This window comes from Coccidioides posadasii, chromosome 2 (genome assembly GCF_018416015.2).
Source record: "Coccidioides posadasii str. Silveira chromosome 2, complete sequence".
Lineage (NCBI taxonomy): Eukaryota > Fungi > Ascomycota > Eurotiomycetes > Onygenales > Onygenaceae > Coccidioides > Coccidioides posadasii.
In genome coordinates, this window is record NC_089408.1 from 4,680,001 (window position 1) to 4,703,295 (window position 23,295).

The following is a 23,295-nucleotide window of genomic DNA, read 5'->3' on the forward strand; positions in this document are numbered from 1 at the left end:
TATCTCAAACATTGTGTGCGGATGAGAAGCAAACAGGTCTGATCCTGAAGCATATTCAAACCATCTGGCTTCCGACATTATGGCTCGATCCGCCATGTCTTGGTTGTTTTTCCTTGGAGTTTTAGGGCACCCTTTACCGATGTTCGCTGTGGCCATGATGTCGAGGGAGAGACGCCTCCACTCGACAATATGGCTGGCCAAATACTTGAAAATTGCTTTTTCTGGAAGACGTTTGCCGTATCGCCTCCACACAAAACAAGAGCGGGTGTGACGGTGCATTCGCATATCCCATGTATGCACGCCGATGCTATGGTGGCTCAAATGTTCCCAGGGATAAGAGACCATGCAACATACAATGAGCGCATTTGTCGTTCTTTGTTGGACGGCGTTCTTCTGGTGGCCAGCAGAAGCAGGGTGCATCCGGCTCATGCGCAGATGAAAGGAACCCCATCGTCCAAAGAAAAAGTTATTCCATCCGTGCGGGATAATGGTGTAGACCAACTAACTACTTTCGGAGTAATATGGTTTTCACATTGTTTTGAATCGCATTCCGGTACAAAGTGCACAATCATGACTTAAGATTGCAGCTACGAGATCGAGCCCTTTGGCAGGGCATGTACGGAGTACAGGATGTATGATGCCTGCATCTCAGAGGTCGAGAAAATGTGACAGGTCATCTCATGTCGTTTATCCCCGATTGAAGTCCAGACCACACCAGCTGCCAAGCTCTACGCCTTTTGCATTTTCCTCGCGGATTCTGAGAGAAAATTTCCGGGAGTCTGTCACCTGGCTCTTCGGCTCCCAATCACACTGCTCTTCCCTGTATGCAGCCGGGTGGTCCTAACATGTACGCTCTATCTGTGGCTGATGTGGAGCTTGTTCCCAAACGGATATCAATACTTACATCAAGGGAAGATCTCTTCGGTCCGAGATGTCCGGGATCTAGCTCGTAAGGCTCAATGTATGCACATGCCTTCGGGGGGACTTTTGCATTCCCAAACTGTACGCCGCGTCCGCAGGCCGCATGCTCGGTTCTACGCAACATTATCGTTTCTCAAAGCGCGGGCAGCATTGGGCTCCGGGGCAAACCATTCGGGGTGGCTCGTTGCGTCGCCGCGAGTGCAAAGAGGCCTTCATGGAGAGAATTTCGCGGCCCAAGGGATCCCTGAAATAAAAGAATTAAAAAAAAAAAAAGCCCGCGGTCTACTGAGCACTCTGTTGACTTTTGCGCAATACAAACTTGAGCACGACGGAACACGGCAATTGCGAACTGCGCCGATGTCCGGCCTAAAGGACAATACGGGTCATGACTGCTTTAATGGGAGCTTGGAATCCCGCTTATCTCCGTCGGAATTGGATTAAGGAGTTGGGTAATGGAGTGCGGAGTATGTGGTGAACAGCTACGTCAGACAGATACTTGAATTTGTATTCCGTAAACAGGAACGTTCAGAGATTATAAGCCACGCCGGCGTTCAGTGGCCGCAACAAAGATAAATGGACAGGGACTTCAATGGAATATGTAGCCTTCATTGCTTGAACGGAAGTTTGCTACATAAACTAATAGCTCATTGCAAAACTGCGTGTCGCCCCTCGACGAGGCTGCCCACTCTCGTGGCGCCCGGAGAAAAGACAGAGCTTTTCACGCGGGGATCAACGCTGTTTACAACATGGTGCTCTGATTAGGCATCAGGACCATCGGAGTCATCTTCTCGCAGTTGTGAATACAACAATTTTCATGGACAAGTTTATGCCTCACGGCTCAAGATATCACTGTCACCGGCATCGAGGATGGTCTAATGTGTGAAGTTTCAAAGTTAGCCCTTCGTTGTTTTTGCTTTTTTTTGAAACTATCGCTGCACAAGAAGTATGGCGACGTAACGGGGATCAGTGCAATTTTCGAACTTACCAAGACGGAGCAACGGTAGAGTTTACCGCAAGCAGTTCCAAGTTCGATCTGCAGTATGAGTTGTTAATTCACCTTGCTCTCCAGCATCCCCCGAGAGAAGATGCCTTCGTTGAGCGACCTCGCTCTCCGAAGTCACTTCACGCGACTTCTTCTCGGAGCATAAATATCAGAGACGGGGTAACTCACATTGTTTCCGCCGAAGTGGTGGACGGGGCACTTGGCAAGCATGGCCATCTTTACTCATGTTAGCAACCATCGCAGGAAAATACGCAGAGTAGGGTCAGAGATAAACCACGTACATATTCGAGCTCGGACTTGCGGAGAGGAGGGCAGTTGGCAGCGATGAGAATCAGTTTAGCCTTGCCAGAGCGGAGGGTCTTGAGGGTGCTCTTAGTTCCGAGAGTGACTAAAAAAATTTGAACTGTCAACACCGCATTTCTTTCTTCGCGTGAGCGTCTCTTTCGACGCCAAAAAGGGCCACTAACCTTTGCCGGATTTCATAACAAGGGCAAGACGGGAGGCGAGGCTGTGAACCGGTTAGCACGAAGTTCCATTTGCGCAGGGATTGCTCGATATTCCGTACGTATCGCCGGTCTTCTTTGCCTTGGCCATTTCGAATAAGTTGTATATTGGCTTGTCGAAGCTGTCGATGAAAGCTAGCTGGGCGAGAAGATGAGGTCCACGAGCTTCGTTCGTTGAAAGGAGCTGACCGGAGGAAGGTTGAGGAATTGAAAAGATCGCCGGCTTAGCGAGTGTGGGTTGCTGACTCAGCCCGCGATCGAGGTTTCGTCCAATCAGGAACGATTTCTGTTCGGAGGTCATCCAGCCTAACCAAAACAAGGTTAGCTTGAACTACACCCGCCATCGCAAAAGGAGATGGAAATGCCATCCATAGAATACCCAGCACGAATCAAGTTGACAAGTTGTCGATGAGAAATGAAATTTTTTGGTTGTGCAAATATGTAGAGATAGCTAACTGATATGAAAGTGTATTGGTCAAGATTGCCAAAAAAAAAAAAAAAAAAAAAAAAAAGAGGTTGAACAGTAGTTGTGTTGGCTCTGCATACACATATGGGGGCTTGCTTCATTATCTGACTCCCACAACGCTATTTACCTCTCAGTTGTCTCCTTCGACATGATAAAACCATTCACACGGCACCGAAAGTTGGAAGCTTCACATGGTCATACTAGATCCCATGATTAGCAGGACAACAATATCAATAGCTCTTCCGCCTGCCGGAGCAATCTTCACATAATCCAGTCCATTGTGCAAGGTACTCCCCAGAAATTGTGCAGCCCCTCCAGTACAAGGAACAACGTCGAATTTGGCCTGTGCAATACTTGCACCTGCAAATGAAGCATCTCGCAAAGACAATTAGACACATGGTGGATAACTATACAAACATCAGTTAACCTTCACGTCCAGAATAGTAAGTGCACTTACCTTGAGGTGTTGGTTGGTTGGTTGGTTGGTTGGTTGGATAGATATGTTTGTGGTGCTTGCAACAGTACGGCTGAATGGTCTGAAAGCTTGCCAGGCTTCAAAAAGAATGGCTCTGGAGGCAAGAGCGCGGTATTGTTTGGGTTGTGAAGACATATTACATCCACACAATCCCGGAACTGCGTATTTATACCTGGGACTTCGTTGAGGGCATCACAGAGACTTTTAGCACAGCCCAGACGAGAGCATGAGACCGGGTTGTGCCACTGCGGCACTGTCAGCCAGTTTTGGCATTTCATAAAGACTGAGAGAGTCGGATTGCCAGCTCACTGCTGTTTCTATGCCCTGGTGTTTGGCTGAGATAGCCGCATTGTGGAGGATCATCTCACAGAAAGAGTGGTGTTTCTGCTCTTTGGATCATTCAGTATTTAGTGGCATCAGCTAGACCTTGGATTGGTGAAATTTCAAAGCTGATTCCATCGATCCTGATTGATAACAACTATGCTAGGAGGAGGATGCTAAAACTGACGCTGTGTTCTAGGAGCGTATAAGCATCTGAACATTGCAAATGCTTCAATCCCCCGCAAGGCAGGAGTTTTTCATGCGCAGTGGCTAATGGGGCGTGTCTTTACCCCCGGTTAAGAGCCATGTGACCAGTTTGCGACTCGGTTCTGCGCCGCGAGGTTGGACATCATCAGAAAACACTCGGGTATATCTCTTTGAGAAATAGCGTGAGGCTCCGGTTCAAGCATTATGTTGACGGTGATGTTAAAAAGAGATCTAAGCCCAGCGGAGAGAAGTCATTGGTATCAAGTGTTAATTCTCCTGCTTGCTCCGACGTATTCTGTTGGCTGGGGCTTTCAAGTGCATTTAGGATGGTCCGCAGGTCTTCTCAATAACGGAATGCGGCCAACTGCTGCCTCCGGAATATGAGCTGGGACAATAGATTTCTGCCTTGCTAGTTCGGCTAAATTCCCAATTGGTAGCTTTCTTTTCGCCGTCAAATGTTTGCTGGGATATCGACTTTTAACTTCTGCTCTATTCGGGTCTGCCATTTTTTCATTGAGGCAAAGCACAGCCGTATGATAACTATGCACAAATTTCCGACAGACAGCCTCGGAGCTTTGTGGCAATCACATATAGCTTTTTCAGCCTCGTTCAGGGGTAGTCGGAGTTTTGAGGTTTTGTTTGTGTGGATGACAGCAGCCAAACAAATTAGTTATGTGTGGTGCTGGCTGACTGCAGCAAACTCTCTGTCTCTTAGCCAGGGAATTAATGGAAACTGTCAAGAATGTGTGGAGGCTTCTGCCAAATTTCTTGCGATGCGAAGGGACTTGCTGTCATGTGTTAAATACCCCTGGCATGGCTGGTGGTCATGATTGGACCACATTCTCCAAAGGGAAATCCAACTTGCTTCAGCCACACCCTAGTCTCCTCGCCGTAAGATTGTGTTGTTTTCGCCATCTTGCACGATGGGATCAAATGTCGAATCAGAGTCACACAACAACAGGCACTCAGGCAACGTTCACGCAGTCATTCGCTCGTCACATGTAGTCGTGACTTGAAAGAAGTTGCGAGATATACAGAGGACAGGCATGTGTGCTCACACATCATATGCACCTATGCGTGATTTACAACCTCATAGCAAAGCCGGCTAACAAGTGCTGTGGAATTAGGGCTTAAATGCTATGACTGAAAAATACTCATATAATGGTTTTAAGTACGATAGATCGTAATGCGATGCTGTAAAAAAAAAAAAAAAAAAAGGAAGAAGAAGATGATGTGAAGCATTATTGCTGAGTTTGCTTCTCAGCCGATTTCGGCCTCAGGGCCTTCTTAAAACACTTATATAATACAACATATATGGTCCATCAAGCTACAAGAGGGCGAACAGCAAAACAAGAGACAAGAGACAAGAGCTTAGACATGAATTCATCACTAAGAACAATTCTATCAGGGCCCGGCCACGCTGAACCGGTGCTTGTTTTCGTCAAACCAAGCTGCATCATGGGCGAGAACCACTTCTACATCTCCCATATGCTTGAGCTTCCTTACCCGTCCTACATGCGCTCCAGCAGCAGCTTTATCTGCATGCGCGCATTTGGGACGTCCGGTATAGGGGTCGGGATATACGGCAAAATTATGGGTTCCCTCCAGAATGCGGACATCGTGAGCAGTATCACCGGCAAGATACATCCATTTATCCGGTTGAACGCGAAGTAGGAGGTTGATGTGGCCGGTCAGATGGCCTGGAGAGTCGACTATAAACATGGACGCGTCACCGAAGTAGTCCCTAGCCGCGGAGAATGGACCTAGGGGTTTCCAGAACTGATTACTTGCACCCGCCGTCGAAGAAGGAGAGGGTAATTCAACAACCTGATCTGGTGGAAACAGTCTCGAATCGAAATGCGAATGTGGATCATCGGGATAGGATTTTGGACCACGGAGAAGGTTTCCTGCCCCAGGGCCGATAACGAATTTCGTTTTAGGCCCGAACCGTGATGGGTCACCGATATGGTCGTAGTGAAGATGGGAGAACATCACGATGTCAACGTCGGTGGCTGGGTCGATACCCGCTTTGGCGAGACTGTCGAATGTGTCTTCCTTGACAACGACCGGGATAACGGTTTTTAATCGTTCATAGACGCTTGGGGTATAGTTTTGAATGTCCCTTCGTAAACCCAGGTCGAAAATTATTTTGGTGTTTGTTGGACGGTGCGTTATCAGCCATGACATGGAAGGGCATACTAGAATTTCTTCTGCACTGGCTCCCTCGACGAAGAGATTTCCTGGGAGGTGAAGGTAGCCGCCGGAGAGCAGCGAAAGCGAGACAACTGCTTGGTTTTCTACCGGGGCTGGTAAGGATAAGCTGGCATTCGATGAGCCCGCCATATTTGGATTGTATCAATCCGTCGAAGCTGAGGTTGGACAGGAAAGGAGTCGTCCTTCTTTGGAGAACATCTTACAGTCCGAAATACATAGTCTATCACACCAATTAGTTAAGTTCGGTCAACAGAGAAAGCAGTCCCAAGCACGAGAATCCAACGTCGATGTAGGCGGGCCGTGATTCTCCGTCGGGGTACGGAGAAGAGTTAAGCTAGTCAACTCCTCTGTATCCCCACTGCTCACAGTTATCAACCCAACCCACTGACTTACAATTTCCAAACCGTCATTAGAGCAGCATCACATACGCCAAGCTCTCCTTTCTCCTCTTGAACATCATAAATCCGGTTTGCTGCATGAAACAGTGTCACTTATGGTGGTGTCAGGACAGACAAAATTGTGAGCAGGACAATGTCAGTGATCACTATACCGTTATCGGGATTATTGACTGGGAGCTTGGCACCTTTTATCTCGAGTACGATGAATGCATTGTTCTGACACGTACGTTATGCCTGGCGGCTGTATTTGCCGGAAATCATCTCGACATTACAATTTCCTGTGTATTGGCTGCTTGATCGACTTTGGGGAATTCATCTCATGCTGCACCTATACCTGGAAAGTGAAAATTTCCCCTTCAACGTGAAATCAGAGACTGTCTAGAATGGAAAACTATCAAGTATACGGAGTAGTCAGGAGGCAACTATTTCCTATGATATCAACCTCTTCATAATTACACTTTCCGACCCGTGCTTAAAACGGGCAAGCGGCAAGATTTATCTCCCAGGGCTGCTAGGTGTGAAAATTGCGACTCCTTGTATATAGGCACCTACTTTCAGGCTCGCGGTGAGGATTGTTCGTACTCCATATAAAGTACGCCTCTGTTGATTCTTTTGCTTATGAGCCACACTCTGGACTCCATGGCTGTGGTGATGCCTTTGAACGGGCCGCACGCATCAAGGCGAAGCTCCTTGACCCTTCCTCACAGACTTCCCCAAGTGCATTGCCATTATCCTACTGTCATCACACGACAGGCTAGGCCACGTCCCAGTCGATGCCATGCCTGGAATGTATAACATGAATACTACGCGAAAAGGGCCAAATATGGTTACCCACGGGGTCTTGGAGCAGGAACCGCAGGCGCCTGCTCTGCAAGGAATTGCACGTTTGTGTACTCTGTGGAATCTTTGTTTCCCCGTGTTGGCTTTGACAGCAATGTTCTCGTCGCACTTAACGACAACTCCGACAGGGCGTGGCCGTAGTTTTGGAACCCCAAGGGAGCTGTTTCAATGACACGAGGAGTGCCCCCGGGTCGCTCAACTTGTCATTCAATAACCCTTAAATACCGTGCAAACAACGCAGTCACCTCAGGTAAAGAGATGAGCACTGTAGCGGTCTCGGCAAATCCAATGTGTGTGCGAAAGTCAAGAGCATCCCCTTTTTCTTTTCTTTTTTTTTTTTTTTTTTCGGAGCCAATTTTCCTGTAGACGACGCAACTGGAGGTAACCCTAATCAGTGACATAGTCTGGATAACCTTGAGCCGTAGGGTCATTCTAGCCCATCCCTTGGTGATGGCCTAAACTCCGTCGCCGGACGCACAGTTTGGTTGGTGCGGAGGAGTTCACTCCCGGACCACGGAGTAGATCCAGTTGGTTCACCGCACGGCAGGCGGAACCTTTTCCCCCGTCCGGCCTCGCTGAGGCTGGTCGCCATGCGGGGCCGAGACTCTAGTCTTATCCAAATACCATTCGAGTCGATACTGCGGGGAGCTCGAGAGAAACCGGAGATAATTCCTCCAGAGAATATCGAGATATATTTGCCGAGCGTGTAACTGCGGTTTCCGATAGATGTGCGTCCAATCCTTTTTGTGTTTTGCATGTTTATTGCCGATTTTCTAGATATAGTCATGGCTGACCGTTTGCTCAAGAAGATTCCCTACACTGTGAGTTCCGCCGATGCTCTGACATTCAATGCGCTCAGAGATCTTACCTGAGACTGTTGTATTTTCACCCTTAGTTTAAAGATCCCTCCCTTCTCGATACCCGGTCCCTTATCGGAGGAAAATGGGTCGAGGCTAGGAGCGGAAAAACATTCCCAGTCTTTGGTTAGTGCCCATCGATTGAGAAGAAAACCAGGTTATAGTGCTAATCAAGCTAATCGCAGACCCCGAGGACAACAAGGAGGTTTGCCAAGTTACCGATCTTGATATCGACGATGTGTGTGCTGCGATCGATGCCGCCTCCGAAGCCTTTAAGACCTTCAAGAACGCTCCCCACCGCGAACGGAGATGGCTCATGCGCCGATGGGCAGACCTGATCAAGGAAAACAAGGATGATCTTGCCGCCATCTGTACATTGGAGCTGGGGAAGCCATTTACGGAATCCCTGGTTACAGTAAAGTACGGCACAGATTTCTTGGACTGGTTTGAGGGCGAAATCGAGCGAGTCTACGGAGAGACAATTCCCGCTGCAAGGGGAAATAATCGAATTTTCACCATCAAGCAACCCCAGGGCGTCGTCGCCGCTATCACGCCATGGAACTCTCCCATTGCTATGGTGACGAGGAAGGTCGGTGCTGCTATTGCTGCCGGTAATACTGTCATTTGCAAGCCAGCTCCCGAGACACCCCTCTGTGCCATTGCAGTTGCGAAGCTCTTTGAACGTGCGGGTGGACCACCGGGCGTGCTGAATATTATTACCAGTAGTCCTGAGACTACTCCCGCTGTCGGAGCGGAATTATGCTCTAATAAACTCATTCGTCACCTTAGCTTTACGGGGTCAACAGCGATTGGTAGATACCTGCACACCGAATGTTCCAAGACCTTTAAGAAAACGAGTATGGAACTTGGAGGCAATGCACCCTTCATCATCTTCGAGGACGCAAATATCGATAAAGCTGTCGATGGTGAGTATAGGTCTCGTAACAGCGGATTTCTCGTGAGAGTTTACCTAACGTCGTGTATAGGGCTAATATCTTCGAAATTCCGTTCCTCGGGTCAAACTTGTGTTTGCGCAAACAGGATCTTTGTTCATTCCTCTATAATATCCCAATTTGCTTCCCGTCTCCACACACGTCTCGGGGAGACGTTCACCTACGGCTCTGTCTGGGATCGTAACGTTAACTTTGGCCCACTTTATTCCCCGAAGGCCTTCGATAAGCTCACCAGGCAAACCAAAGACGCTCTCGAACGTGGTGGTGAGCTTATCGGCGAGGATCCTGCTAAACTCCAGGCCCAGTATGGTCCGAATTTCTACCCGCCAACCGTTGTCACAAATGCCAATAAAGATATGTTGTTCATGAAGGAAGAGACATTTGGCCCGCTTGCATTTTTAGTTCCTTTTGAAACCGAGGAAGAGGCCGTTGCCATGGCGAATAATGTAGATGCGGGTCTCGCATCATACTTTTATACGGAGGACATCAGCAGGATGTACCGCGTCAGTGAGGCCTTGGAATCCGGTATGGTAGGATGCAGAGTGGGTTTGATTAGTGCATGCGAGCAACCATTCGGGGGAATCAAGGATAGTGGCATGGGAAGAGAAGGAGGAAAGGGTGCGCTGGACGAGTATTTAAATATCAAGAGTGTGACCGTTGGTATTTGATGAAATGTACAGTACATACTCTGCACCAGATCGAAAAACAAAGCGCTTCTAGTTTCTCATTTACTTCTCCGTTTTTCTTGCAAGTCACGATGTATACATCCTGTTGACAATAATTTCTCCGCGGGGTTCTCAAAGCATGGGTGCATTGTCACACACTGTTTGCTAAACTACCAGTAAAAATGTAAGGATCACTTTCGAAACTCAAGAGCAGATCGAATTCTGTCTATATGCAACTGACATCTTCCATGCAAGTTTATATACATAACGAATTAAAACAGAATTATAAACCCAGCATGTCTGAAACATTTAACCAGTTCTTTTTATTACAACCTCGCTCTATCCACCACGGACTGCCGACTAACTCTTGCAGCAGCAGCTGCTCCAGCTCTCCGGCCAAACACGGCACCGGCAGTTAAACCGCTACCACCAGGATAGTTGCCATAGAACAAGCCTCCCAGCATCTCTCCAACGCAATATAATCCAGGAATCTCCTTGTTTGACGCTGAAGAGATCACAGCAGCCGTTTGTGGGTTTACCGCCAATCCACCAAAAGTGAAGGTGATGCCGCAAGACACCTTGACTGCAAGGAAAGGGCCCTTATCTAATGGCAGCGCCCAATTCGTTTTCGCAAGTGCAAGTCCTCCGTTACGAGACTGTGTAGATAGTCTGTCTTTGACTGCAGGGTTCCATTTCGCGTTCGGATTCTGCCTGCGATTCTGATAGACTGCTTCATTGTAGTCCGAAATGGTCTTGACAAAGTTCTCCTTATTGTGTAGGCCGCGCTGGGCGCATTTTTCTGCCAGCTCTTCGATCGTAGAGCCGGTGATGTGCTCAACAATTTCCGGCCGGTACTCTTCCGGCCGTAACCACGAGATCGTCTGCTGGTCCCATATTTGGAAGGCAATGTTGTCTGGCTGTGCGAGGATTGCTCTGCCAAATTTGGCGTAGGTGTAGTTACGCATGTCGATGCCCTCATCGACGAAACGTTCACCTTCAGAGTTGAGCATCAAGCCGAGAGGATAGCCGGACTTGGTGAACTGATTGGAGATTTCGCGATCGCCAGAATTGGCGGGAGCATTGGCATCCCAGGCGACAGAATGGCAGCCAGACCAGTTTCCAGCTTGCTTCGCGGAGACATCACGAATAGCAGTTTCGAGGCAGTCGCCGACGTTGAAAGGGGTGCCGCGCACAAGAGCAAGATCCCACCCAGGGCCGAGATACTGGGCTCTCATCCGTGAGTTAGCTTCAAAGCCACCAGCTGCTAGAATCACTGCTTTGGCTCTGACGATTCGCTCCTGGCCGTTGTGCTCAACGCGAGCACCGGTAACGGCTCCAGTATTCTGGTCCTTGATTATGCCTTTCAAGGGGGTTGAATAGAGCACAGTCACTCCGAGACGGCGGGCCGCCGTCAGATGATCCTGAATAAGGCCCTTTCCACCATCTTCAGTTTTGAGCGACATCCCTCCCCAAAACTTGTATCGGCCATCGACTTTGTAGGCTTGACGATTGAACGATAGTTGAAATCTCACACCGTGATGTGCAAGCCACTTGACGGCTGAATTTGAATCTTGGACAAGAATCTTGCTAAGCTCTGCGTCTGTCCGATTAGCTGTCATGCGGAGAAGGTCGTCCGTAAAATTCTTCGGGGTGTAAGGTTCCATATCGATAATCTGTGCCGTGTCTTTATCGACATTGTTCACGATTGGGAGGAGATCGTCGAGTCCACCGTGGACGGTACGGAATGCGCCTGCGGTGAAGAACGAATTGCCGCCAGACCATTCTTCTGGGGATTTTTCGATCAGAACAACTCGTCCAGCGCCTGATTCGGCTGCTGATATGGCGGCTGAAAACCCAGCATTGCCGCTGCCGGCAACCAGGACGTCGCAGTCCACTGGGAGGGACATTGGTAAGATTCAATCCGTATCCGAGGGACAGGCAACCGAGGCAGAAAGGCCGAGAGCAATGGTTCTATTCTTGGTGAACTTTGGAGTCCGTCACTGAAGACAGGTTGCCAGCGTGAGATGGTTTTAAGAAGACAAATAGCTGTTATATGCGCCCTGGGTAAGAGCACGGAAACCTGTCACGGAGTCTGCTGGGTCAGGCCATACACCGCTCGCCCGGCGGCGAGAGCGGAATTGTGTACGGAGTCTGTCTTCCACCTGGATGAGGCAGGCTGAGACCGGGAAACATTTGTTCCGTCTACTCGCGAGAAGAGAAGCCTTGAGCGATCCAGAGCGCTGTCCTGGGGTCCCGATGACGGCCATACTGGCGGCACGAATCGCAATTTGATCTTCCGCCGAGGCCTAAGACCAATCGGTGCGATGAAGATGTCCGTTGCGCAGGTTGCGCCGTGGAGGTTGCGGAGCATTCCACTCCGTCGAGTAGCGGGCAAAGGCAACGGAATCGCCAAGGACACCGTCCGTGAAACGCTTTTGTGCTTCACGTTTCCCTGGATGTGCCGTCGGGTAGCCAAGAAGCGAGAAACAAACGGGCGCAACCTGCAACCAAAGCTCTTTTGATGATTCGGGTCTGCTAAATATGCCGAAGCAATCAACGGCTGTTCCCCCACTATGCGGGGTCAACACACCCGATCGCGGGAATCGCGAATGCATTCGTTCCGCAGCGCTGGCGAGAGGCAGAAGGCAAACGGAGCTTTCAAAAGAAACGCTCTGGCCGGCTGGTCTGACCTCCTGATCTATCGCTTGGGTGCTTTTCCTAGCTAATTCTAGACACTTTTTCTTTTTTTTTTTAAAAAAAGAAAAAAAAAAAGAAAAGGCCCGAAGTCCTTACTCCTCAGCATATTCGCCCCGCGACATTGGATCATTACACTTCCATTACTTCACTGGGCAAAATGGTTGGCCGACTTGAAGGGAAAGTTGCTATTGTGACTGGTGCGGGTTCCGGGTTTGGCGAAGCCATCGCGCACGCCTTCGTTGACGAAGGCGCCCACGTCCTGGTCGCAGATATCGCGGTCGAGAACGGCCACCGTGTCGTGAAGGACATCGAGGCCAAATCCGGAGCCGCGCGAGGCAGTGCAGTTTTCGTGGACTTCAACTGCACAAGCCGCAAGGCGTGGGAAGATGCTCTCGAGTTGGCAAAGCAGAAGTTCGGTAAACTGGACATTGTCGTGAACAACGCTGGAACGACATACCGGAAGAAGCCTAGCATTGAGGTTACAGAGGATGAGTTTGATAAAATTATTGCCGTGAACGTGAAGAGCATCTATCACAGCGTCGCTGCCGTGGTCCCGTACTTTGTCGAGAGGAAGTCTGGTGTGTTTTTGAATACATCGTCGGTCGCAGGCACACGAGTAAGACCTGGCCAGGTATTTTATGGCGGCACAAAGGGCTTTTTGAATACGGTATGGAGTTTTCTCTCTTCTGCTGAGCTTGCGCCATGCCGGCTACCTGATCCCGTTTCCGACACCAATCATCCCACCCCCTGTAAAAGACGCTGGCTAACGTCCAGGATGGCACAGGTCACACAAGGTCTCGCTGCAGAATATGGGCCCCAAGGTCTTCGATTTAACTCCATCTGCCCTCTTCGCGGAAAGACTGGATTATTAGAGATGTTCTCTGGTGTCCCCGATACGCCGGAAGAGCGCGAAAGATTCGCACAATCGGTGCCGCTGAGGCGGATGTCGGAGCCGACGGATGTTGCAAATGCAGCTGTTTATCTAGCAAGCGACGAGGCTTCATTTATCACGGGAGTTAATTTACCTGTGGATGGTGGAAGATTGGCGGTTTAAAATAGCTTCGTTTTTTGTTAGCTGTGATGGTGGTGTTGGGCCTGAGGATATCCTCGGTTTCTATGTTTTCCTCAATTATTTTTTTTTTTTTTTTTTTTTTTTCCCAAGCATCCAACCGGCGGTGATGATTGAATGAAAATTATATACGCTTTTATTAATGGCATATGCTCCGTAATCGCATTGAATATACTTCGTATGTGTTTTTCGATACGGGGCCTACTTTCTAAGACGTTCAACTTCAAGGGAGAAACAAAAGGAGAACATAGATCTTCTCCTGCAATTCTCGTAGCTAATGCCGGCCGGGAATGGGATCATCCCGAAGTTGGCCGCTGGTTAAAAGCTGACGAAGTTGCGCTTTTGATTCGCTGGCCGGCTGAGTGGGTTGGTGAGCCAGAGAACGAGTCGGTTGGCCCGCGTGTGACTAATGAGACACCGCAACCTTAGGGCGCCAGACCCGTGCGTTGAACGGCATTCCATCTTTCAAACCCGCGAGGCGCAAGCGACGACATGCCTACCACCGCAAACCATGGCCAAGTCCCAAGAGCCTAGCCAGCCCAAGGTACTGGCGCGTGCATGCCAGTTCTGCCGGGCGAGAAAGATCAAATGCGACACTCAGCGTCCAAGTTGCAGTTCATGCATCAACCAGAAGAAGGAGTGCGTATATATTCTCGAAGTTCCCAAGCGGAGGTAAATCCGATCATTCCATCCACCTTTTCTCGTGTGGTTTTCCCCGTAAAAGGTTGCGCTGACAAAGAGTCAGGCCGTCCACCGCTATTGTCAATGCATTGCAAGGTGAAAAGAGGGCCCTTGAAGATGTCGTTTTACGGCTCAAAAGAGCGTCGCCAGACGAAGTAGCTGGTATTCTGGAATCCATTCCAATCGTAGATGGAAATGTGGTTGTGAAAACAATTTCACCGGCACTAGCAGTTCTGCAAGAGCCGAAAAGCGCCACTAGAACTGGGAAGAGACACCAGTCTGACGACGATGGAGCTGGCATTTCCTCTGACGAAGATCTCGACGTCCTTCCATTCCTTTCTGTCGGTGAAGGTGGAAAGGTAGACACCTTTGGCCCTTCATCCGCTCTCCAAGGCCCCACGCGACCTGTTATTCCCAGTGAGTCGCCCGTTGCCGAGCATGTTCGAAACCAGCTGATTGCAAACGCAATCCTGCAGCGCCAACGCGAACATGACCTTTGCTACAGACAGGACGTCTTTGGTGTTCCACTGGAACTGGCTAAGCACCTGCTCGATCTGCATTGGAACAGGCAGCATCACACGTTTCTCCTTACGTATCGCCCGGCAATCATGAGAGACTTGATGCAAAGTGGGCCGTACTGCTCCGAATTCTTAATCAATGCCATTTTTGCATGTTCCAGTAAATATTCTCAGAGAATTGAAGTCCGAGATAACCCAGTCGATTCTACCACGTCTGGTCTTCGGTTTTTCGCGCGTTGCGACCAGCTTTTGGCGGAGCAATCTCTTCTGAACTCGTCAAGCATCGCGACACTAGTAGGGTTGCTTCTGCTGGGATCCACTTACAATGCACGTGGTGATACCTCGAAAGGGTGGCTCTACACTGGCTATGCACTCCGAATGGTATACGATCTGGGCCTTCACCTGGACTACAAAGCTACGACCGCGAACGCTGAAGATATCGAGATTCGCAGGCGGGTGTTCTGGGGCGCTTTCATTTGCGACAAGCTGCAGAGTTTGTATTTGGGGCGGCCAATGACAATCCATCTAAGAGATGTCCATGTTTCACGTAATTTCATGGACACGATGGAGGAAAAGGAGTTGTGGACGCCATATGTTGACCCGATGTTCCCCACAGACAATATGTCAACTATTCCGCTCACTCCCACCCCGATTCATTCGGTATCTACATTCCAACAACTGTGCCTCTTATCAAGAATCATGACCAAAATCATTAACCGATTTTACGTTGTTGGGGCCACGGCAGCAAATGCAAGAGCGAGCCTTCAGTCTATCGACGACGCCCTTATCTCGTGGAAGGACAGTCTCCCCGGGGACCTCAAATTTGAGCCTTGGTCGGGTAATCCTGCGACCTCACAGGCTCGACCTGCCCCCAACGTGATGATTCTAAATGCTTTGTACTATTCGCTGGTTATTCTTCTTCATCGGCCATTCATTTCCGATGGCCACCTTCGGTCCGCCGTTCCGCCGGCGAGTTCATGGAAGCGGTGTTCCACAGCCGCTAGAAACATCACTAGCATAGTTCTTGCTTATCAAGCCACGTACACGCTACGGGGAGCGCCGTATCTGATGAGCTATGCCGTTTATGTGGCATGCACTATTCACGTCCGCAACGCGGCTGCGACTGAGAGAGATAATCCTGGAGAAAATTCGTCGCTGCTATCGGCAAGTTTGCACAGCCTGGATGAGCTTTCTCTTCCGAATGTTGGAGTCTCCAAGCCTGCTAGGATCATTCGCAAGATTATGGCGGCGAATGGGTTGCAGTTAGTGTCAGGTATGTTATTCCCATATTCACCAGGCTGGATGGAGGGAGAGGGAGTTTAACCAATATTGTTTCAATAGATCCATCGGGCGTGGATATCCATTCTCCTTCTTCCCTGGATCTGGATGCTATCTTGCGCATGTTTCCCTCGCGGTCCCCGGTCACGGGAGATCTAAATCATGGAGATACTTTCAGCTCGGGATTTAGTATGCCCAGCAGCCATTACGCTCAGGAGGACCTGCTCTACGGTTTCATGGACGGACAGACTCACTCCTTTCCTGACTTCACTACGAATGGCGTATTTCGCATGTAGTTACAATGTAGGAGCGCCTTCGCGAGATAACCCCCGGAGCCCAGGCAGAACCCCACGATCCCCGTGATTCTTAGCCGCGGGGAAAGAGATAAGAACCAAATTGACGGACCTCCGCTCCGACTGTGGATTTCGCCGCTGTCGTGGGGTCTACCCCCTTACTAATCAGCCTCGATGTGGGGATCTATGGGGAAAATGTGGGGATGTCGGGTCGCGGAGGGTTGCTCTCCGCGGCGCATGCACATGCACACGATCTGGCCAGGGGGCACAGTTCTGGCTCTTGATGGCGCCATGGACTTTATGCTCGTTTGGATGCACTGATATATGGAAAATATAGGGTGGCCTCTGCCCCTCCAGTTTTTCCCCACGGGGTAGCGATCTTGCTTCAACCTGCGACTGCGCCTTGGATAACAGAGAAGATGGACAAATCATCAGAAGTCGGGATCGGTGGCGAGGTCACCGAGAAACGTGACGAGTTTGTTTTACCAGAGCTTCAGGAGTACCATGACCTCCGGGCTAAATTCGACGAGAATCGTGTCAAGTCGCTTCTGCGTCGAGTTGATATACGCCTAATGCCCCCCTTGGCGATCTTGTATCTTGTTGCTTTCATCGATAGATCGAACATTGGAAATGCAAGGCTTCAGGGTTTAGAGAAAGACCTAAATCTTAGTCCTCAGCAATATGCCTGGTACTGTATTTTCTAGCATTTTTTTTTTTTGGGGGGCTTTCCGCACGTTATACTAATGGACGATAGGTGCTTGACCATCTTCTTTTTCCCTTATGCTTTGTTCGAGGTTCCAAGCAATATCATGCTCAAGTTGCTGCGCCCATCTATTTGGCTGACAATCATTGTCTTCGGATGGGGTATTGTCATGACAGTCATGGGGTGAGCTTTGGCCCATTTGAGAAGATTTGCTTTTTGGCAGGAATTAGTGGTCTCTAACAAGGATTGGTAGGCTCTGCCAAAATTATTCTGCACTCCTGGCATGTCGTTTCTTTCTTGGAGTGTTCGAAGCCGGTCTCTTCCCAGGCTGTACTTTCATTACTACCGCCTGGTACAAGAGGTTTGAGGTCCAGTATCGTGTCGCCCTTTTCTATTCTGCAGCATCACTCTCTGGTGCCTTTTCTGGGCTTCTTGCTTTTGCTATCGGTAACATGGCAGGCGTTCGCGGCTACAGTGGCTGGAGGTACGAGCCGTTTTTGATATCCTAACGAAATCTTTGATCAACTCTGGCTAATGTTCACTTCTTAGATGGCTTTTTATTCTTGAAGGCATTGCCACTTGTGTTGTTGCCTCCATTTGCTATTTCTTCATTCCAGACTCACCCGGTTCGGCAAAGTGGCTTTCGCCAGAAGAAGCACGATTCTTGGAGCTACGATTGCAGTTTGATGGCCACGACAAAGGTTACAAGGAGGGAGGCTTTGAATGGAAGTATCTTATCCAAGGTTTCACTGATGCTAAGGTCTACATAGGAACTGTATGTCTAATATACTTTTATACTCTCAGTGGAACTTGTCTCTACACATCAAATATTCTCAGAGCTGACCCAGTTTTCAGATCATATTTGGAGCCATCTGCATCTGCACATATGCGCTCTCATACTCTCTCCCTACCATGATTAACCTCCTCGGCTACAGCGCTGCCAACGCTCAACTTCTCACCATTCCCGTCTACGCCTTTGGCTGTATCATCTGCGTCCTCAACTCAGTCCTGTCAGATCGCTACAAGCACCGCGCCGCCTTCATCATCGCCCCCATGGGAATGACAATGATAGGGCTTATTATCGGCATGGCCGTCGATCCCACCAAACTTCCTGGTGTCATTTACTTTGCCCTCTTCCTGGTTGCCGGTGGTATCTTCTCCGGTATCCCCACCACCGTCGCATGGACCTCCAACAACCTCGCGGGACAATGGAAGCGCGCCGTCGGAATGGCCCTCCAGTTTACCCTGGGAAATCTCGTGGGCGGAACCGTGGGTTCGAATATATTCCTGGTTAAAGAGAAACCAAAATATATGACCGCCTACTCGGTGCTATTTTCAGTTACCGCCTGTGCATTCTTGAGCGGATGGGCACTGTTATTCTGTATTCGGAGATGGAATGCCCAGAAAGCTTCGCTGGTGGAGCAGGCGGAGAGAGAGGGGAGGGATTTGGATGCTGAGTGTAAGGATCTGGGAGATAAGAACCCTTACTTTAAGTATACCCTTTGAGGTCTTGATGGTTAGTGAGTGTAATTGGAGCTCTAGGGTCCTGAAACATAATATATGTTGGCCTTGTACGATTTTTACGAGATAACTGTAGATGACTGCGTCACTGTTTCCATATATATATAGTATGCAACTGGACTGTGGTGCTCGAATGCATATCGGCCCATTCTTTGAATACGAAGTGTAAAAGCGATTTAGATGAATCAATCCATATTATAGGTACATGTGTGGATACGCCGAGCTGCCATGACGGAGCAGTAACAAAGCGTATGAAGGAATGCGCGACGATCTGTATTTATCCCAAAAGTTAAACTCGAACATAATTGTCAAAATAAAAATAATGAACCTCCTCGGGAGAAAATCAAAGTACAATCGCTAATTCATCTCTCGGCACGCCTTCATCTGGTAGGTGCGGATAATATGGAATCATAGAATCCGCGCCCTGAACGTAGGCATCATTGTACAGCCTCCAGTATGGAGTTCGCACTTTACGTGCAGGGTGGAATAGTCCAGCCCAGACATAGTTCATCACAATACCCGTACCGACCGCCATACGAATTGCTTCAATAGCCTCGATGATACGATCGATGACGTGCGGACTGGTCTCGAAAAGGTTGGGATAGAGAAGGTTGAGGAGATGAACCATTGCGTCTTCGCACCCTAAGCCCACGACCCCAAGTGCGATATGCTTAACAACACTGGCTGCTGTTTGTCGATGAACCTGGTCACGATCGATGAGAGCGTCTTCAAGAAGCGGTGTGACGGCGTAGACGTAATCTTTCGCCATCTCGCCGATATACTCGAAGAGGAATGACATGGCTTTAAGCACACCATTTTGCACATTCAGTTCAGGCACTCGATACTCGTTCATAAGAGCGGGCAAGACTGTAAAAGGTGCGCAAGTTTCGGCAACTATACCAATAGCAACGGCTGTGCAGACGCGCGACTGACGTTCTTGGACCCGCAGGTTGTTGAGCAACGTAGCCAAAACGTCTTGTGGCCCGATTGCTTTTGCAATAAAACCAAATGTGTTGTTGGCGGCCCGGCGAATGCCTTTCTTGTGGGCTTTAAGCATATCAAGCAGTTCGAAGCAAATACGCATCCATTCACGGGCGTTGACTGATTCGGGGCCTCTATCGGCAATACGACCAACAAGATCAATTGTGTTTTCTTGAACCTTTTCATGCCGATTTCGCAGGATAGGTGTAAGGCGTGGCAGAAGGTCTCGAATCGGAGGCTGCATCTGGTTGATGCCAACAACAGTGACAATAGAACGCAATGCGCCAAGGATGGAACCAAGCACCTCAGGATATTCTTCACCAAGATATTCGTAGAGGAAAGTACCAAGTTTGCCCATCAAAGCATCCTCTCCGCATTGCTTCATGACCATCGCGATGCGAGAGATAAGGTCTGCTGCCTGCTGTCGCACAGTTGCGGACTTGTTGTTCAGTCGCCATAGAATAGTGCTAACAATTTGAGGAAGGTAATGTTTGCAGCGAGTTCCAAGGGCATTTACAACGGTTCCAAATCCATTCAAAATCACAATATCTTCCACACTTTGTTCTTGAAATGCGAAAAGGACACCGTCGATCAGCCTTTCCTCTAATCGTTCACCGATATCTGCAGCTCCGAGTGAAGCTATGAGCTTCTCAATCGTTTCGATTGTCATTTTTCGATATGCTTCGCTTTCGTCCTTGAGGTTGTTGACGATCTTTTCTAAAATCTCGCTAACGCCCACTTTCTGGCCGAGATCAACAGTGGTTTCCACAACTTGGCGAAAATTCCTTCTGTCAAGAGCCATACGTCTGACCCAGAAGCATTTGAAGAAATCCTGGAGTACGTGCTCTTTCAGATATGCTGCTGTAACACCGTCTGTACCGGCGCATTGAGATACGACTTTCAAAACAACCTTCTTCATCTCTTCATCTGGAGAAGAGAACTCGCGAAGGATAATTTCCATGATCTGGCTAGTAAAGTAATTCGCACCCTCTTCATCCATAAGAGGAATGATGTAGCCAACGGCCTTGAGGAAACCGGCAAGGCCCTTGCCGCGTTGTTTACGCGCACCCATCCATAGTGGCCCAAGAATGTCCTGGAAACTCTCAATACCATAAGGATTGGCAGCTTCTGCAAGTGCAGCAATTGCCAAACTGGTCACCGTCCGCACCTTGGCCTGTTCATCACTGAGATTCGGCCCAATACAGTCTACTAAGCCCTGCAAATGAGGCAAGACAGCACAGCCCATAAGAATGGGAATCTGCTGTACAATTTTGACACCAGTGTGCCTAGCTTGCCACGATTTTTTGCTCCGACAAACGGCCCTTAGGAATGGAAGTAAGGCTGGAATACCGAGGGCGGATGCGACCACAGCGAAAGCTCGTGCAGTGGTGTTCCGTACATACTCATCAACGTGGTCGATATCGGGGCGCATGGTACTAATCATGTGAGCAAGGCCTGCCGCTTTACTGAGATTTGAGATAATTTCTCTACCTTCGACACGGGCGTAATAGTCCTGGTCGATGAGGAGCGGTTCGATGACGACAAGGATTTTGTGGACATACGGTCGCACAAGATCATCAAGCTTGTACAACACACGATCAATGACTTTGACAAGCAAATGCCGTTCCTGATCCTCCAGTGTTTTCTCCATCAGCAGTGGCAGAATCTGGTTGAAAAGAGGACCTGCCCCGAACTGTCGTGCGTTATCTGTAAGCTGACGCAAAGCGGTTTTCCGCATTGGCGGAGTACCATTTTTGACTTTTAGCAATAGCCTCATAATCTTCCTCTCTTTGAGCTCCTCGACGGACATTGAATTCTCATCAGCTCCGTCAACAAGTTTTCCGAAGTATTGCATATCCTCAGCCTTGAAAAACTGCAAGTCGCCCACTCCGGGGATATCGGTGGGTAATTGCTTGCTCATAAGGCGAGCGTTTTCTGGTTCTTGCATCATGAAACCACCGATCCCGCTTGCGCTAGCAACAGGCGCTGGAGTGGCCATCATCTTGCGGGCAGGAGTTCGAAGCGGAGCATATCCAGGAGGTGGTTCGAGAATCTTATATCCCTCGGAGGGAAGCATCATATCTAGTTCCTCGTCCGATAGGGGTGCATTTCGACCAGTTATATCGGAGCCAAAGGTTATAGGTGTCATTGGAACGGGTGCCTGTGAAGGGTGCATGGGTGTCGAGAGACCTTGATGGCCGATGGGCGTAGCTGCTGTAAGTGACGGAGCTTGATCCCACCTCGACCTTCGTTTGGGGGCTTCTGTAGGGGCGGCAGGGGCAGGTGTCTGGTCCCATCTTGAGCGCTTGGGCTTGGCGTCAGCAGCTTCAGTAGTTTCTGTTGCAGCGGGAGACTCAGATGTTACGTCCCATCTCTGTTTCCTCTTTCTACCAGCCGTAACCGATACAGAACCTAACTCTCGATTTTCTTTGTCCCCCTCGTCGATTTTTAAGGTGGCCTCATGCTCCACAATGCCATCTTCTCCCTTGACTTGTTTTTCAGCAATGATCTTCTTCACGCGTTCTTCTTCCTTCTCGAGTTCTCGAAGTGCCATGATGTCGCGATAAGTATGGCCTTCTGCCTCAACATTTGCATTGGCATTTTCCGCAAATGGGTCGGCCCGCGTTGGAGTGAGAGCACGATTAAAGCGTCGTTTCTGATATTCACTCTCTCGCTCGGATACCCTGGCGGACTTCTCACGGCCCAATAGAATATCTTCTTCTTCAACACCCTTCCCACTTGCGAACTCATTCAGCTGGTCTTTGCTTGCGGTATACTGACCGATAAGCCTACGGCTCTGGTCGGCATCTGCATCTGGCATTTCATCATCCTCACCATCAACGGCGATAGAGGTGTTATAACCGGCATATTTATCGGCTCCGTTTCGATCATAGAGGGTGGTGTCGAAGGATTCGGTCAGAGAAGCCTTGGTGGAAAAGTCAGTCCGCTGGTTGGACGGATCAAAAGTCTTTGAACCTTTCTTTGCCGCGGCTGCAGCATTGCGCTCAGCCTGCAGCCGTTTGATGGCATCAAATTCAGCTAGACGCGACAATGTCAGTGGCGCGGTGCAAGGGGCCATAAGTTGATTAGGCGTACCGTCTGACATGGTGGCGACTGGGTATTTTGGGGCTCACCGAGGGCAAAAGAAAGGTGGGTGGCATAGATGAGAAAGAGTATCCGTTACAGGCAATGGGAAGCTGGCCTGTACCCTTTTCTGTCTTGATGTTCGATGGATGAAAGGCTGAATGCATCTGTCAGCTCGTCGCATTTTGAGATTGACGTTCAACGGGGAAAGTTTATGGGTTGCTTATTAATCAACCAGCCTCTTTATCACGTGAAGAGTTCGCACCGGAAGTTTGTGGCTCCGGTTCCCGACGGAAAATAACTGATCCGCGATAAGGGGCGTCGGGCGGTGCCCGTCCGCCTGCAGGAGAGTTGCCAGTGTGCGGCGTCGCAATCGTGTTTCTTCGGGAGTGTTGTTCGAATTTCTCAAGAGGAGGACTCAAGGAATACGATTGCAAACGTGCGGAATACACAATTCTTTCACTGCAGTACGAGTAACCGAATAATTCGTGCCGAATAAACAATTTCCGTACTCCATACTCCGTACTCCGTACACACAGACAGCTTTCAGTTGGCAACGTCTAAACTTGCTGTGGATATAACGAGGGAGAGGGGTTAACTATGGGGCTAACTAACTAGTCAACAAACTGCCGGAGTAGCTCTGGTCT

General features: G+C 49.3%; 9 protein-coding genes across 9 annotated transcripts in view; 4 read left to right on the forward strand and 5 right to left on the reverse strand.

Moving 5' to 3' along the window:
- The window catches only part of D8B26_003965 (uncharacterized protein), a gene marked incomplete at both ends in the record, with an annotated part of 411 nt that extends 255 nt beyond the window's left edge, over positions 1 to 156 (reverse strand). The window contains one exon of the mRNA XM_066124324.1: positions 1 to 156. This exon is cut by the window's left edge and continues 255 nt beyond it. Within this exon, the coding sequence (XP_065980404.1) occupies positions 1 to 156 (156 nt within the window).
- A 1,278-nt stretch (positions 157 to 1,434) lies between these two features.
- D8B26_003966 (60S ribosomal eL30 domain-containing protein) lies at positions 1,435 to 2,771 on the reverse strand (the record flags this gene model as incomplete). Its single annotated transcript, XM_003071583.2, has 7 exons — positions 1,435 to 1,793; positions 1,907 to 1,954; positions 2,093 to 2,140; positions 2,206 to 2,312; positions 2,392 to 2,432; positions 2,490 to 2,733; positions 2,765 to 2,771. 7 exons carry the CDS (start codon positions 2,769 to 2,771, stop codon positions 1,746 to 1,748), a joined length of 543 nt encoding a protein of 180 aa, XP_003071629.2. The 3' UTR covers positions 1,435 to 1,745.
- Positions 2,772 to 5,089: 2,318 nt separating this feature from the next.
- D8B26_003967 (uncharacterized protein) lies at positions 5,090 to 6,560 on the reverse strand. The gene is made up of 2 exons (XM_003071582.2): positions 6,504 to 6,560; positions 5,090 to 6,330 (listed from the first exon to the last, which is right to left on the reverse strand). Exon 2 carries the CDS (start codon positions 6,237 to 6,239, stop codon positions 5,301 to 5,303), a length of 939 nt encoding a protein of 312 aa, XP_003071628.2. The 5' UTR covers positions 6,240 to 6,330; positions 6,504 to 6,560; the 3' UTR covers positions 5,090 to 5,300.
- A 1,573-nt stretch (positions 6,561 to 8,133) lies between these two features.
- Positions 8,134 to 9,873, forward strand: D8B26_003968 (uncharacterized protein; the record flags this gene model as incomplete). The annotated part of the gene is made up of 4 exons (XM_003071581.2): positions 8,134 to 8,169; positions 8,244 to 8,331; positions 8,391 to 9,131; positions 9,192 to 9,873. 4 exons carry the CDS (start codon positions 8,134 to 8,136, stop codon positions 9,824 to 9,826), a joined length of 1,500 nt encoding a protein of 499 aa, XP_003071627.2. The 3' UTR covers positions 9,827 to 9,873.
- Positions 9,874 to 10,107: 234 nt separating this feature from the next.
- Positions 10,108 to 12,016, reverse strand: D8B26_003969 (uncharacterized protein; the record flags this gene model as incomplete). Its single annotated transcript, XM_003071580.2, has 2 exons — positions 10,108 to 11,717; positions 11,935 to 12,016. The coding sequence occupies 2 exons, from the start codon at positions 12,014 to 12,016 to the stop codon at positions 10,150 to 10,152; spliced, it is 1,650 nt and encodes a 549-aa protein (XP_003071626.2). The 3' UTR covers positions 10,108 to 10,149.
- Positions 12,017 to 12,492: 476 nt separating this feature from the next.
- Positions 12,493 to 13,728, forward strand: D8B26_003970 (uncharacterized protein). Its single transcript, XM_003071579.2, has 2 exons — positions 12,493 to 13,187; positions 13,305 to 13,728. Exons 1-2 carry the CDS (start codon positions 12,678 to 12,680, stop codon positions 13,572 to 13,574), a joined length of 780 nt encoding a protein of 259 aa, XP_003071625.1. The 5' UTR covers positions 12,493 to 12,677; the 3' UTR covers positions 13,575 to 13,728.
- Positions 13,729 to 14,067: 339 nt separating this feature from the next.
- D8B26_003971 (uncharacterized protein) lies at positions 14,068 to 16,629 on the forward strand. The gene is made up of 3 exons (XM_003071578.2): positions 14,068 to 14,261; positions 14,335 to 16,061; positions 16,130 to 16,629. The coding sequence occupies exons 1-3, from the start codon at positions 14,101 to 14,103 to the stop codon at positions 16,360 to 16,362; spliced, it is 2,121 nt and encodes a 706-aa protein (XP_003071624.2). The 5' UTR covers positions 14,068 to 14,100; the 3' UTR covers positions 16,363 to 16,629.
- Positions 16,630 to 16,778: 149 nt separating this feature from the next.
- D8B26_003972 (uncharacterized protein) lies at positions 16,779 to 18,729 on the forward strand (the record flags this gene model as incomplete). Its single annotated transcript, XM_003071577.2, has 5 exons — positions 16,779 to 17,047; positions 17,114 to 17,245; positions 17,316 to 17,546; positions 17,612 to 17,837; positions 17,918 to 18,729. The coding sequence occupies 5 exons, from the start codon at positions 16,779 to 16,781 to the stop codon at positions 18,566 to 18,568; spliced, it is 1,509 nt and encodes a 502-aa protein (XP_003071623.2). The 3' UTR covers positions 18,569 to 18,729.
- A 177-nt stretch (positions 18,730 to 18,906) lies between these two features.
- D8B26_003973 (uncharacterized protein) lies at positions 18,907 to 22,670 on the reverse strand (the record flags this gene model as incomplete). The annotated part of the gene is made up of 2 exons (XM_003071576.2): positions 18,907 to 22,603; positions 22,661 to 22,670. The coding sequence occupies 2 exons, from the start codon at positions 22,668 to 22,670 to the stop codon at positions 18,927 to 18,929; spliced, it is 3,687 nt and encodes a 1,228-aa protein (XP_003071622.2). The 3' UTR covers positions 18,907 to 18,926.
- Between the last annotated feature and the right edge of the window lie 625 nt (positions 22,671 to 23,295).